General features: G+C 28.1%; 3 protein-coding genes across 5 annotated transcripts; 2 read left to right on the top strand and 1 right to left on the bottom strand.

The window, feature by feature from the left end:
- Window positions 1-1,576: 1,576 nt before the first annotated feature.
- Window positions 1,577-3,643, bottom strand: Tmem43 (Transmembrane protein 43). The gene is made up of 6 exons (XM_015318930.2): window positions 3,472-3,643; window positions 3,189-3,371; window positions 2,883-3,115; window positions 2,495-2,795; window positions 2,214-2,419; window positions 1,577-2,083 (listed from the first exon to the last, which is right to left on the bottom strand). Exons 1-6 carry the CDS (start codon window positions 3,484-3,486, stop codon window positions 1,804-1,806), a joined length of 1,218 nt encoding a protein of 405 aa, XP_015174416.1. The 5' UTR covers window positions 3,487-3,643; the 3' UTR covers window positions 1,577-1,803.
- Window positions 3,644-4,222: 579 nt separating this feature from the next.
- Window positions 4,223-7,366, top strand: LOC107065338 (thiamine transporter 1). 2 transcript variants are annotated; one of them, XM_015318932.2, is made up of 7 exons: window positions 4,223-4,301; window positions 4,858-5,056; window positions 5,145-5,529; window positions 5,768-6,187; window positions 6,317-6,509; window positions 6,575-6,713; window positions 6,838-7,366. In XM_015318932.2, the coding sequence occupies exons 2-7, from the start codon at window positions 4,934-4,936 to the stop codon at window positions 7,051-7,053; spliced, it is 1,476 nt and encodes a 491-aa protein (XP_015174418.2). In that variant the 5' UTR covers window positions 4,223-4,301; window positions 4,858-4,933; the 3' UTR covers window positions 7,054-7,366. The 2 variants fall into 2 exon arrangements, with proteins under 2 accessions (XP_015174418.2, XP_015174419.2); XM_015318933.2 differs by having other exon boundaries at window positions 4,226-4,512.
- An 844-nt stretch (window positions 7,367-8,210) lies between these two features.
- On the top strand, window positions 8,211-15,124 carry LOC107065304 (serine protease inhibitor 88Ea). Of its 2 annotated transcripts, none has more exons than XM_015318885.2 (4): window positions 8,211-8,375; window positions 12,957-13,304; window positions 13,406-13,781; window positions 13,860-15,124. In XM_015318885.2, the coding sequence occupies exons 1-4, from the start codon at window positions 8,361-8,363 to the stop codon at window positions 14,456-14,458; spliced, it is 1,338 nt and encodes a 445-aa protein (XP_015174371.1). In that variant the 5' UTR covers window positions 8,211-8,360; the 3' UTR covers window positions 14,459-15,124. The 2 variants fall into 2 exon arrangements, with proteins under 2 accessions (XP_015174371.1, XP_015174370.1); XM_015318884.2 differs by lacking the exon at window positions 8,211-8,375 and adding an exon at window positions 10,517-10,680.
- Window positions 15,125-15,417: the final 293 nt, after the last annotated feature.

Genomic DNA, 15,417 nt, shown 5'->3' with positions numbered 1-15,417 from the left:
TATTTTCAATACGAGACCATCCTCTTTTTGGTTTACTCTGTATCGTTCTTGAAACCAAAAGTAAATCGTTTTATAGATCAAGAGAGATGTGGAATTCTATTAAAATTTCTTCAGTTTTTCTCCCTTTCTCAGTTTCTCTTATTTTTCTTTTTTAATTTCTATTTTTCAACTAATTCAAAATGGAATTTCCACGGTGTTATCGCGTAATTGAACTCAGTCGCGTCCGCAAACGTACCGGAACGTGTCACCGTCCCCATAAATCACGGTATAATCGACGTTTTAACCGCAAATACGGATAGCACGAAGCGTACCGGAGTGCTACGTTTCAGTGAATAATTTCACCAACCGTATGCTCTCTCAGTTTACGAACTTCCAATCTCCTGTCTAGTCTCTCTCTCTCTCTCTTTTTCTCTCTCTCTTTTTCTCTCTCTCTTTTTATATATATATACATATATATCCTATTTTCTTCCTTTGTAATGTAATTGAACTAAAATTGTTGATAGAGAATAAACCACAAATTAATAATGGGAAATGAACTTTTTCCATTGAAAATATATACTTTAGAATTTTTACAATTAGGAATATTTTCAATGTATATAATTTGATAACGGTGCTAGTTAATATCAACTATTTCTGTCGACAAAAATTTTCAATAGCTGTATACTCGAGATAAAGGTGATTCAACCGAGTTAAAATCACGAACGCATTGTGCTTTCAAAATCACGAATAACGAGTAACATAATACGCACAGTCTGGTACAATGGCATGGCTGTTCGTCGCTGATACGACTGAATCGAGAGTCGGGTATAATGCAATTTCCTGAAACAGCGTCCGTAGATACCAAACGTGCAAAAGAGAAAGAAACCAAAAGAGAGAGAAAGAGAGATAGAGAGAATGAGAATAGAGGGGAGGAATCCGAGTAATATTCACTTCATTACAAATCCGTGCGATTCCGGGCCAAGTTTGTAAAGGGTTGCACAGCTGCGCATTTTCCTTGCATTGTGCAGCCATCGGCTTGCTCGATGTTTTCCTTCCATTTTTTTTTATCTTACTCCTTTTGCCTAGTTTCCTCTTCGTTGCAATATTCTAACGTAGTTATCGTTGAAATGAATTTACATTGAGGTACTGTTGAAATCAGATATATATATATACATAGGTACCTATATGTATCACATACATAGATTTATATTTCCTTACTTCAGCAATTTGTTGAAAATTTGTTTATCTAGATATAGGATTCTATTTTCTTTTTTGTTTTTTTCTAAGGAAAAAAGAAAATGAAAAGTTATTTTATTCAACAAATATTATTTAAACTTTAAATGTTGTCTCCGAAATGTTAGTCAATAAAAATATTCTTAATTTAAATTCATTGATAAAACTATAAGTCAATGATCAATTAACAAACATTCAACGCCATCTAATACTGATATTCTCAACCAACATTGAAACTGCTTTTGATAATGAACTACAGTTTTTATGTTATCAATAAATATATAATGTATATGATGCATATTCTGATATAGCTGATGTATTTCACATTTTTTACATTTGATTATAAATATTTCTAAAACATAGCTATTTTATAATACAAAAGTTTTATTTTTAATATTTAATAAATAACTTTATATATATAATTAACAATAAAATTCACACTTGGTAATACTGTTCACAATTAACAATGAAATTCACACTTTGGTAATACTTACTATGTAAAGTACATAAAAACTTTACAACTTTATAGAAAAACTGAAAAAAATATTATAGATAGATGTGTTATACATTATTAATATTTCCAGCATAAGACTATAATCTTCTATAATTATCACGTTGTTGCGATTGAGATGCTGTTAAAGTTGAATAAATAAAAGGTAAAATTGAAGCTAAAGCTAAGCAAAGACTAATTACTGGTCGATACCATACCCATGCCAGACCGATAACTAATAAACTAATGGACATGGAAACAGACATTGTTAATGATTCAATCGCTATTATTCCACATAAGAATGTAGAATTAAGTATTACTGTTCTCAATATATTTGCCAAACAAGTAGCTGCCAAAAATAGAACCAACCATCCAAGTCCTCTGAAATTAATTATACATTTTGTTAAAAAAAAGAATGTCTGTTAAAAAATAATTTTATAAGAATAAGTGAAGAAGACACTTAAATAAAATATAAAAATATTTAAATAAATTAATTATTATAAAAGATTACCTGATACTCCAAGTTCTCCAATAATTGTGAAAATGTTCTAAATGAAACATTTCATCCACCGTCATTTTGTGTTTTCTTTGAAGTAAAATATCTTCTCCATGTGATGTGGTATAAGGAACAATAATTCCTTTTTCCATCATTCCAACAACGGAATAAACATCACCTTGTTTCCCTGCATAAGAAAATTGTATTCTAATGTCTCCAACCTATAAAACCAAAAGAAAACAATAAATATATTATTCAAACACTAAAATAATAAAATATTTATTATGGAGAGATACCTGGGGATTCCATAAGTCTGTGCTATGGTAATACAATCCAGAATGCATTTTGATATCTTTTCGTTCTGGTCTTTCATCGCTGGTAATCTCAATAAATTCATTAAATTTCTTCTTTAATTCAGATCCAAGAATAAAAGCTCCAATTTTAACTTCATTAGCAGTTTGTATTTGACTTTTGATTGGCATTTCTTTTGGATTATGGTGACCAGTTCTAATATAGAAATGATCAGAATCCACAAGCTTATCCTTCCATTCTGTCGTATAATAGTAATGTTTATCTTCTTCTGTCACTCCGCCAAAACTAAAATGGTATTTCGATTTAATAGTATTTCTACTTACATTAAAGAATATTTATAATCAATTATATTTAATTGATCAAATACAATACCTTCTTTCTTCTTCAATTTCAACCCATTGATACATCTGTACTCTTCTTTTTAATTTAACACATGACACAATAATGCCATAATCAGGTTCAGTCAATGGCTCCGATATAGATAATTGTCCTGAAATATGTATTAGTCGGCCTTCAAATTCGGGTAACAATTTAAATGGATTTGGAAGTACTGCCACATTTCGTAAAGCTTCGTCTAAAGAATATGCTACTTTTACTGCTCTTCCCTGAGAACAACGTAAAGGTATTCATTATACACACAAGAAATTTGAATATAAAATATGATTTACAAATTCATACTTCATTCCAAAACAACAGACACATGCCAGTTGCAAATAAAATAGATCCAATAATTGCAGTTAACCATGATTCTCTAAACTGTTCTAAAACCGACATTGGTACATTTATAGGTGAAGGTTGTCTTCCATTAATCCGATTTGGGTGTAATGGTTCAACATTTCCTCTTTGTTGTTGTCCATTTTGCTAAAAAAATAAAGATAATATGTTAACATTGACAGGAAAGTGATAAAAAGAAAATATACAATGAGAATTACACTATTGTATAAATATTATTAATAATTACATTTGCACGATACATCTCCAATATTCATAAAACATGATAAACATTCGACGCAATTTTATTTAACATTCAACGTTTTTAAGGAATATTAAAGGTCAAAATATTATGCATATCATGTATGATATACATACACAGAAAGAAGACAGGTATACATATTTATAAATTTCTCCTGCAGGATCAAAAATGAAATGTCAACAATTTGGAATTTTATTTGGTCAAGTTTTTGTTTTTTATCCAATCACATCCGATCATATGTTTGAATCTTGGGGGAAAAGCACATTTTTTCATTGGTTGTTATTGTTGTTATTGCGATGCAACATACTTGCATTAAATGATGCACAATTAAAACAATTATTCGATATTTTATATTTATTTATATTTCTCAAGAAATCTTATTAAGATTATACATAAGAATACAAAAGAAATTGTATCAACAATAATCTAGTAACATATTGAGTACCATTTGAAATGTGCTAGGTGGCGACAGTTTACCTTACTATGTAGAGGGTTTCTCTAGAGTAAAGATAATATTAGACTGAATTTGTTTTATGATTTTTATTTAACGGATGCGATTTGCTTTTCTTAGTTGTACACTTCTCAACGGCTACGCACAGACTGTACTCGTCTGGTGACCTTGCTAGCGTGGTTCCCTAGCCTTCTAGTAACTTAGATGGCGCGACCATCGGTCGTACCGCTACAACTACATATTTTGTATAATCATAGGAATAGAAAGTAACTCCTGCTGTCATCAGACAGTGTTCAGTTGACCATACTTCGTTGAACGTGTAGTGAGTGAAGAAGTAGAGATTTAACCGGTTAATTTATTTCAATTGGTACTTAATTAAATATTCTAGTCATGAATGTAACATAACAAAACATTTTTATATGAGATAATAAAATTTTCGTTGAAATAACATTCTTGACATGTAATATTTTAAATGTATAATATTATATTTTACGTTAAAAATGTATTTCCAAATAATGCAGTATCAATAATGCTTAGTAGTATAAGAAATTAAATGATTGATATTGAATTAAAAAATGGTAATTTAATACGAATCTGTTATAATAATTTCATATTGAATATATATAATTTATATTAAATTGTTTTGTTTTTGTTCAATTTATCAGATTTTATCTGTGTTTATCTTTTTATCTTGACGATATATAAGAAGTTTTGTGATAATCTTTTAATTTACAATTTATTTATTAATTTTTCTGCATAACTTTTAAAACTTTTGTTTATAAATTATTAATAATATATTTCCAATGAAATATATGTTACAGTATATAATATTATTTATTATGTATTTTATATCATTAATATAAATCTTTAAATGTGTGTTTTTTATTGTTTTAAATATATAAAAACAATCTATATATTTCTAGGTATAAGAAAAATAAATAAAATATTTAATATTAGATATTCTAAGAAATACAGAAAATAAACGATATATTTTTCACAATGCATTGGAGAAAGATATCACTCATTCTATGTATGTTTGGAATGTTAACAAACTTCAGACCATCAGAATCATTTATAACTGATTACTTAACAGGACCATGGAAGAATTTTACAATAACAGAAGTTTGTGAATACAATGAAAATTTAAATCTATTAATTAATACTTACTCTCTCAAACAGTTTTAATGACAAATATATTATTAACTTTCAGGTAAATCAAGATATATATCCAGTTAGCACATATTGTTACTTTTTAACTTTAGTTATAATATTTTTGATAACTGATTTTGTAAGATATAAGCCTGTTATTATACTGTGTTCCATTTCTGGATTTATTACATTTTTTGTACTAATACTTGCAAAAACTGTAATAGTAGTTCAGGTCGTTGAATTCTTTTATGGCCTGTTTCTTTCTTCTGAAGTGGCATATTATACGTACATCTATGCAAAAGTTGATAAAGCGCATTATCAAGAAGTGACAGGTCATACAAAAGCAGCTACCCTTGTTGGACGATGTATGGGTGGAATCATAGCACAATTAACATCTTCATTTCATATCTTAGATTACCATCAGTTGAATTACCTCACCGCTGCAGGTATATTAACAAATTTTAATAATAACTATTTCAATCTATTATGAACAATATTATATATCAGCAGACCTGAAATTTATATCACATTAAATATATTTTTTATTATTTTTTATATATCTTGATAACTTCGATATAATAAGATTAAATCTATGTCTCTTCTTCTATCACAGATGATAAATCGATGATAGATAAGTTGATTGACGAAAAAAAAATATATATATATATATGTTTTTTTTTTCAGCGTTTGGACTTGCCACATTATGGACATTTTTTTTACCATCCGTGGGAGAATCTATTTATTTTCATTCTTCAACAATTCACAATCAAAATATTCAATCCTCATCATCAACGGATAACGTGAAAACGCTTGAAGATAATAATTGTCAAATGCTTAATCTTGAAAAAAAATTAAACAATAATCCTGAGGTGATAAACGTAACCTCTAGGTCTTCCAAGATAAAACATGCTTATGCGCTATTATGGAAACATTTTGTAAATGCATATACACATGGTGACGTCGTAAAATGGTCCATGTGGTGGGCATTATCAACCTGTGGCTATTTACAAATAACTAGTTATGCGCAGCTCGTATGGCAAACGACTGTTAAATCTTACGACGAGATTTATAATGGCGCAATTGATGCCGTTTATGCAGTCATTGGTAAAAAAAAAAATATATATATATATATATTATCAATTTTATATTAGTATCTATAAATAGTAGATATTAATTAATAACAGTATATTATTGTATGCATAAAATTATTTATAAAATAAGAATTCTCATTAGGTGCTTTGACCGTTTATACTGTTGCTAAAATACCATTGAATTGGCCACTGATAGGAGATATTATGGTAACAATTTTTGCATTTATGGAAGGTGCTTTAATCATATTATGTTCCTATAGTTATAATATTTGGGTACAATATGCCGCATACGTAGTATTTGGAGTAATTTATCATACTATGGTCACTGTTGCAAGGTAATTCTTATTTAGATTTGAATTATTTATATAATTCGTATATTTGATATTTTGTTATTTTATAGCTTTGAAGTTGCGAAATATATATCGGAAGATAGTTATGGTTTAATATTTGGTACAAATATCTTTTATGCATTATTATTCCAAAGTTTGTTAACGTTAATAGTTATTAATGGCAATCTTGGAAAGGATATCAGATCTCAAGTAAGAAGATACATATTGAATATTAATATCATTAATCTAATAACATATAAAATTGTTTTGCATATGATAAGATATTTTATTACTTTTTATACTTTATTTTAAAATAATTCATTTTCTGTTTCAGTTTTTTATCTATGGCTGTTATTATGTTATTTTGGCTGCGATATTTTTAATAATAGCTATATTTACAATAATAAAACATGTTAAAAGTGGTAATAAGTTTAAAATATGGATTAAAAATAAGAACATTCAAAATTCAAACGAAAATATAGAAAACGAAGAATCGCTTGGTATTCGTGCAAATTCTATGGCATCTAACGATATTATTTTAACTCCTTAATTATGTAAATGTAATAACTAGAGAAAAATATGCAATTTATTTTTAAACATTGTATTTCTTTACGTATTCAAAGGCAGCTTACTATTTCTTGATTTTAATATAAACAATTTTATTATTTTAAGTATAGTAATATTGGAATAATTATAGACTCGACGTATCTAGTAGTATTAAATAAATGTAAGAAGGTATTAGTAGGAAAGTACTTTGAACCAGTAAAAAAGAGAGAACAAAGACAAATAATAGAATAATACGTATTATAACAGAGTATTATGTATTTTATATAATTGTTAATTATACATTTTATTTGAATATATTGAGTGAATATATCATTTCATCCTGAATGAAAATGAATATCAGTGAAACAATTGACTATTTTAAATTAACTGAAACAATATTTTAAACATCATTTCAATATTAAGTGAGATTCGTTGCATTGAAAATGTATTATTTTTTTCATTAAAAAACATTCGTATTATTATTCGTGACGGAGAAAACAATAATGCAGCATAAAAGAATTTGACGGTATCATTTATAAAAGAAAATATCAAATGTCAAAGTATGTCCGTTGCGGTTTTTATATAATTAAAATTAAGCGGAAGAAAAGATAATATCATTGATGTATCCTCATTATCTAACTCCTAATTATTACTCTTATGAATAATATTTTCTTTCAACTAAAATAATATATGCTCGTAAGATTAATAAAATTTCTATATAAATAAAAGTAATCCTAAATATATTTATGAGTAATGATTTTTAAAAGAAAAAAAATTAATGAAAAAAATATCATTACTTTCTATGATATTTAAATCGTGATATATTTATAATAAAATAAATACATTAAATCTCTCGCGAATATTTTGAATCAGTTAAATAATATTTTTGTATAAATTGTACGAATGATATAAAAATGTCTTATTGGAAATCGCATTATCGATACAAACGTATTTATCGTAATATCTTGTGGGGAATTTCCTTTGGATCATATTGCAATTATATAAAATCAATTTAAAAACATACAGTGAATTGGAACAAGACGTAAAAGTATTTTTAATAAAAATAGAGGAAGGGGAAAATCAAATCAACGTGATATGACGTATAATTTGCTTATGAAAAATCAACAAGAGCATATAAAGCAACGATGTTACATAGTACTGCAGTTCGTGCACTACATGCACGTCAAATGTTTGTTCTTTATTTGTCATTATAACGAGTGTCTTACAATTAGAAAAAACAAACTTTATTATTTTGTTTTGTTTTTTTAAAAGAACATTTTTTTTGATATTTATAAAACAAGAGAGAGAACAATGGTGCAATTACGGGTAAGATAATTATTGCTTAACATCAATAAAAATATGATAATTGCATTGTGTTGAAAATCTTTATATTCAAATGGATCTGTATAAATAGATATAGAATTTTACACATACTTGTTATCAAGAAATACTATCACGGTACAGTTGCGTCAAAGATTGACTTTCAATCGATTTTCATTATTGAATCGATAATGAAAATTAATCATATTGATTCTATCGTACATATCGTATCTTAAAAAAAAAAAAAAACAAATAACTCGTTCAAATTAAAAACTTCGCCCTCGGTATTATTATACTTCACGCTTCACAGTTGTTACGCGAACTGGACATTGAAAAATTGTGTTGTTAACATCTGTTCTTATGCAACAAATAAAAAAAAACACATGTCAAAGATATATAAAAATATATGTATAATATTTTTTATTTTTTATTTTTTATTTTTTTACTACAAGTTATATAGGATAGATTTTATATATAAAAAAAAAAAAAACAAAAGTAATAGAACAGATGAATCGTATATATAACTTACGTCTGTATAAAAAGAAAACATTCGATGAAAAAGCAAAATATACTATTGAGACGAAATAATATAAAAATCATTACACACACACACAAGTATTACGGTATTGACGTTTCAATGAAGAAAAAAAAAACTCATTGATCGTAAATTTGAAAGTACTGTCGAGAAGGAAATTCCCATGCCTTGGGTATGTTCAAATATAAAACGATCTCATCGATGATATAATCGATATTTTCTGAATTTTTATTGATTCAACTAAACCAATACAAAATTCGTTTCATAATAAATTCCAAAATATGCAAGCAAATAAAAAGAAAAAGAAAAAAAAGAAACAGCAAGAAAATAATATAACGTTTCCAATCAAACGTCTATTTCTATTTTTAAAAATTATTAACAATTCGAATAAATACGATCCTCGGTTATAGCCATTTTTATTGTCTCATTTAATCTCTTTAAATGATCTTGACCTTACAACTTCTCTCGAGTCAAGACATCGTTGATCGTTTAATTTGAGAAATAAATAATACAAGTTTTAAAAGGATTATCAAGCGCATACTTTCCCTACTTAAGGTCAGTCTCATGAATGATGAGTATAAGAGACTGACAAAAAATATAAAAAGAAATAGTAAACAATTTTTTGCAATATTAAATCCCAATAAGAACCTATTATAACTATTCGTTAGACTGAAATTTGAAATGTCAATGATATAATGTTCGTTCGAATGAAATTTAAAACGTCAATGATATAATCTTACAAAAATTCTGTCTCGTAAAATATGCTTGAGATTAATTGTTGGTCAAATCGTGAAACCTTTAGCAGAACATGATCTTTAGAAAGGTGAATTAGATGCTGAATGAACGATAAGATAGAAGAAACAGCTGATTAGAAAGAAAATAAAAATAATTTAGCTAAGAAATATATTAAAATTCAAACGAACGTAGAACGGAGATTGAAATAATTAAAGAATTTCATTCACTTACCCTTTTTCATTAATAAGGAGTAATTCGTTAAAAGATTTATTAACGATAAGTAAATAAGGTTCAATAAAAATCATAAATGACCGCTAGATATTTTTTTGTTTACTTGAAAGATTTATTCTGTTTTCAATCTCAAGTTTTACTTAGTTTATCATTGAATACTGTAAAGTAATATGTACAGATTTATTAATTTGACTAATTGATTAATTTTCGTTAAATTTACGGTTCCTTCATTGTGTTGACCATAATTATTAATTATTCCTTTTATTGATTGATTTAACGAATCGCTAATAGTGGAATATTCCATATAATCAGTTACCAAAGAATAACATAAGAATGTGATAACAAAGAACAAATAAATCGAAATCGATTTTTAGCTTGAGAAAATCAATACGAATCAATGTCCATTTTCCTTGAGGAATTTCCTGAGGAGAAAACAATTATGACTCTTCGTTGGGCATTTCCAATGTTCAGGAAGTAAGCATGTATGTAAGTAAATATATATATATGTATATATACTTACATACGTTGAGAAGACGTAGTAGGTTGGAGAAAAGGAGTGGGATTAAAAAAGAGAAACACGAATCATTCGAAAGGATATACTCGATTCAAGTATGACGAACATCGGAGTCTCTTGGTGGGGTTTATAGAAAACTACCATCTCTCCCATGTCTGAATCGTCATTATCTCTTAGTTCCGTTTACAACTCAATAAAGAGCACTACGTTTGTATATTTTTTTCCATAGAACTTAATTCAAGAAAGTTATTCGAGTTATCGTTATCAAGAAAAACAAAACAATGTTCTCCAAATCGGTAAGTCCAATACTGAAGTCAAATGTCTTCTCTCATTGCATCTTGTATTTCATTAATTTTTTTATTTTGTTTCATTAATTTTTTTACATTTATAATGAAGTTTTATTTATTAAACAGAATGAAATGAAATAAAATAAAATAAAATGAATGAACGATACCGATAGCTGCTTACCTAACAAAGTGTTCATATTTATAAACATGAACGACGCGTCAGTTGATTTTCACTGAAGTATTTTCATGTTAATGAATTTATTCACGTGGTGATGGTTCACTGTCAAAAAACGAATGATTATTCATCCAATGACCATGATCATTTTCGAAACTCCAAAAATATCGGTCACCTAATCACATTGTTCTCGTATTTATAGGCATTTATTAACGATAAGGTTTGACATTATACGATCCTCGTACTAAGATTAACTTATTATCATGATATATGTCATTTGAATGATATAATATTTAAATAAGAAAATACTAAATCTTATCGCCTAACCTCATATGATAAGAAAACCGCACCTTGAATGCAAAGCTACATCGTATTTCCTGTGATAATCCAATTTTTATTACGCAAAATCCTTTACGAAAATATTTATGTATCATTAATGTTATCAATGCATTTCTTTCTATTTTTCTACGTTATTTTTACAAAATATAAAAGAAAATACATTAGAGAAAAACTTATCGATCATTTTATAAACAATTTTTGTATTCGTTAAATAACTATACTTATCTATACTGATAAAAATGATACGTCTTCTTCGTCAATGGTATATAAATGTATCACATCTATATACCTTTCACTTTAAATATATATATATATATATATATATATATATATATATATATATATATATATAGCAATTAATCTGTGTGATTTAAGCTTCTAACTTAAAATAGAATATATTTCAAGATTAACAGAGAGAGAAAGAGAAAGAAAATACATATATATATATATATTTTCTCCTACGTATTTAAACTTGTGACTTGTGTTAAATTCGTTCGAGCGTGATCGATTTACGAATGAGACTACGTATTCGTGTAAAGAATTCTTATGCGATGAACGAAGAAGAAACAGCAGTCCTTGAAAAATACAAAAAATAAAAAAATATATATATTCAATTTTTCAATTAAATTTGTTAAGACTAATTGTTAGAATAATGATAAGAAGCAGTTGCAACAGCAACAGCAGTAGCAACAATTAGGTCAGTAGTTAATCTAAACAATACCAGGAAGATATTTCTTGATTTTTTTCGCATGTTTCTTAAGAAAAATAACTACTATGTAGTTGTTGTTGTTGTTGTTGTTGTAATAATACATATGTACATATATTTTCATCTTCAAAATAAAACGTAGGCGTTGCGATGTAAATTTCGTCACACAAATGGTTGTTGTCTCGTCATACATAAGTTGTTCGTTCGTTTAAAGCAAGAAAGTTGAATTACATGATGTCATGGTTTTACTACACGTTGCTGCTTTCACTCGTACCAATGAAGAGTGTCTTATCTTATGAAATCTTTTCTTCTCGGTTGAAGAACAAATAATAACCTTATTGATCTATGCGACTTTAGATAATGTAAGATCAATGAGAAGACAAAATAATGAATATTTCAAACTGTTTCGTTAATACGAGATATCTAATATCACATGTAGCAATGTCAGATTATAATGATGAAGAAATTATATGAGACACGTGTAGAATTGATCATTCGACTAACAAGATGTTTTTTTTTTTTTTTTTTTTTTTAATAATCTTTCATGTCATTGTCTTTTTTATTTATACGAATTATCATATCGCTTTCTCCAGACGATAAAATGTTTGAAAGAAAATGATTTATACAGAGAAACGGGTTGTCAACTTTCTATAGGTAGCCTCCCATGAATCCTTTTAAATCCACGCATTGAAATCTTTCTGTTTAACGAAAGATAAGACGAAAAATTGGATACAAATTAAATTAGAACATTTCATGTAATTAATTAATTGTACCTCTATTCGAGTCATACATAAATATATTATTATTGTTCTTCGACTTTTTTCATGAGAAAGAAAAAGCATAGGATTAAAACATCGCTTGCTCATGCGTTAAAATGATTTCGTAATACTTAGGAAAACATGCGACATTGCGAGTGTAAGCCTTTCGGAATTGTATCCTTGACGTTTATGAAATTCTTCTTTATAGGCAATCGAATGCTGCAAACTGTTGAAGCATTTTATTCATCCAAAAAGAAATGATGTCACTAACTTTTAAAAAGTAATCCATATTTATTTCTTGTTTCAGGCAATGTCATTATTACTGTTATTAACGTTGATCGGTAGTATCACGGCACAATGTTTAACAGACAACGATAATCCCACTGAAATGAATCCAGATTCGAAAACGGCACTCGTTCAAGGTCGTTACAAATTTGCCCTAGATGTATTAATAAAGTCTGCCGAAATTGAAACCGACGACAGTATATTTCTCAGTCCGGATAGCATTTACAATGCCTTGCTAATAGCGTATTTTGGTGCACGTGGTAACACGGAGGCATCCTTGAAAAAAGCTTTACATATTCCGAATAATTTATCGAAAGTCGACGTCATGAGATATTATTCTTTTGAGAAATCATTACAGCAAAGTAAAAAGGTAAGAATGATTCGTTTCAAGGTGAGACTTCTCGTGAAACGAGAGCGAAACTCTCCTCGACCTCGATGAGGAGCGATGATTTTTACTCAAACTCTTTTCAGAATAATGGGTCAAGCAATTACGAATACACGTCCGCAAACCGGCTTTGGGTAACGGATACGAAAAAGTTGCGTGAATGCATGCTGGACTTATTCAGTGATGAATTAGTGAAAACCGACTTTAAAAGCAATCCATCAGCAGTAAGAACTGTCATAAACAATTGGGTCAGTAACGTCACAAAGGGTCATATCCGTGACCTATTACCAGAACATAGTATCGATGGAAGTACGGATCTTGTCTTGGCTAATGCCGTTTACTTCAAAGGTCTTTGGCAAAGTCGTTTCGATGCAGCTAATTCGAAAAAAGATATCTTCTATACACCTGGCAGACAAAATTCCGTAATTACATTCATGCGTCAAAAGAAAACATTCAATCACGGTTAGTAAAATATATTTTGATATTATTATATGAACCGATAAAGAAGAGTAAAACGTATCATTTTCGTTTGTTCAACAGTCGTCTCAGAGGAATTGGGCGCACACATTCTTGAACTTCCATATAAAGGTTTAGAAATCTCAATGTTCGTTCTACTACCACCTTTCGCAGCAGCCAGATCTTTAAATGATGATTCAAGTCGAATTCAAGGAGACGGAGGTATCAGGAATGTTCTTCATCGTCTCTCCGATGAGCCTAATGCTATGGAATTACAAATACTTCTTAAAGATGGGATGTTACCTAGACCAGTCGAAGTCTCCTTACCACGATTTGAATTGGAAAGAGAGTTAGATTTGCTAACTCTTTTTACTCGACTTGGTCTTGATGATCTAGTAGGAACTAATTCGGCTGATTTAGGAAATTTCGTAGCTGAAGGTGAAAAAACTCTTCATTTGGGAGATGCTGTTCATAAAGCTAAAATCGAGGTTACTGAAGAGGGTACGACAGCAGCAGCAGCAACAGCATTATTTACTTTCCGTTCAAGCAGGCCATCTGAACCGGCTGTCTTTAATGCTAATCATCCATTTATATATTTCATTTATGATAAAACAAAGGATAGTATATTGTTCAGCGGTGTTTATCGTATGCCAGGTAATCCGACTTCATCGATACCTGCTTAATGATCTTGTTTAAAAGATAAATTGTCCCTCAAAGTACGCGGTTCCTTATTCTTTGTACTAAATACCTGGAGTGATTGTGCAAATGACATTAGTCATTCATGCTCGCAAATCAGCCATATTTATTCTTCAGCATGATCGTTCCAGAGTTAATAAGATACGGATGAATAAATAAATAGATTAATGGATGGACGAATGGATGATAATGCCTCGAATACTTGAGTGCTTGTTTGAATCAATGATTACGTGTTATTAAAAATTACACAATGTTTTATAAGTTTTGTTGCTTTCAACCAAAGGATACGCAAAAATGAACAAATTACAGTTTTTAATAACTATTATAACTGATATATTTAATTTTTCTTTTATAATACAATATGACAATTCGTGAAGGAAGTAAGTGTATCCTTCCTTTATATCCATGACTAAATTATATTTTGTAAAATTACATCTAGTTACATAGAGATATACTCAATTGTATAAATTTTGTTTATTAGATAAATTAAATCGAAATAATAGGTATATGATATTGATAACAAATCATGTATATTTCGGTAATTGTTTAAATTTGAAAGTGTGTCTGTATTGAACAAAAATATTGAAATGGTTGGAAATATGATAAAAATGCCACTGATTCCTATTAAAAATATTCTAATCAATCAAACAATACGTACATGTAATTTGTATGTCTCTTTGTTATGAGTTAAACTATATTTATTTTTTTTACATTATCTATTATATATAATTATCTTATATCTATTGTATACTTATTTTGCTTTTATATTGCGACATTTTTTTATATACAATATTTTAAAGAATTTTTCGCACGTTATGCTTGATTATACGAATAAAAAATGAAAAATAAGATAATTTTTTAAATATAACATTTCTATCTTATGTATCAATAACATTTTCCATTTTTATATCTGTAAGAAATTGTGATTTTATTATTGTCTTATTTA

The sequence above is a fragment of the Polistes dominula genome, unplaced genomic scaffold (assembly GCF_049000335.1).
Source record: "Polistes dominula isolate Pdom_NZ unplaced genomic scaffold, Pdom_raw_medaka contig_23, whole genome shotgun sequence".
Lineage (NCBI taxonomy): Eukaryota > Metazoa > Arthropoda > Insecta > Hymenoptera > Vespidae > Polistes > Polistes dominula.
This window is presented reverse-complemented; position numbering and strand designations above follow the sequence as displayed.

What these genes read in the sequence shown, in the direction of transcription:
- Tmem43 (XM_015318930.2), bottom strand. An exon ending in GAAATTGAAGAAGAAAGAAG is followed by an intron (nt 2,796 to 2,882) that starts GTATTGTATTTG and finishes ATACCATTTTAG; the next exon opens with TTTTGGCGGAGTGACAGAAG. An exon ending in TGGAGAACTTGGAGTATCAG is followed by an intron (nt 2,084 to 2,213) that starts GTAATCTTTTAT and finishes AATTAATTTCAG; the next exon opens with AGGACTTGGATGGTTGGTTC.
- LOC107065338 (XM_015318932.2), top strand. Translation starts at nt 4,934, where the DNA reads ATGCATTGGAGAAAGATATCACTCATTCTATGTATGTTTGGAATGTTA. An exon ending in AGAATTTTACAATAACAGAA is followed by an intron (nt 5,057 to 5,144) that starts GTTTGTGAATAC and finishes ATTAACTTTCAG; the next exon opens with GTAAATCAAGATATATATCC. An exon ending in GAAAGGATATCAGATCTCAA is followed by an intron (nt 6,714 to 6,837) that starts GTAAGAAGATAC and finishes TTTCTGTTTCAG; the next exon opens with TTTTTTATCTATGGCTGTTA.
- LOC107065304 (XM_015318885.2), top strand. An exon ending in CATTACAGCAAAGTAAAAAG is followed by an intron (nt 13,305 to 13,405) that starts GTAAGAATGATT and finishes AACTCTTTTCAG; the next exon opens with AATAATGGGTCAAGCAATTA. An exon ending in AAAGAAAACATTCAATCACG is followed by an intron (nt 13,782 to 13,859) that starts GTTAGTAAAATA and finishes TTTGTTCAACAG; the next exon opens with TCGTCTCAGAGGAATTGGGC.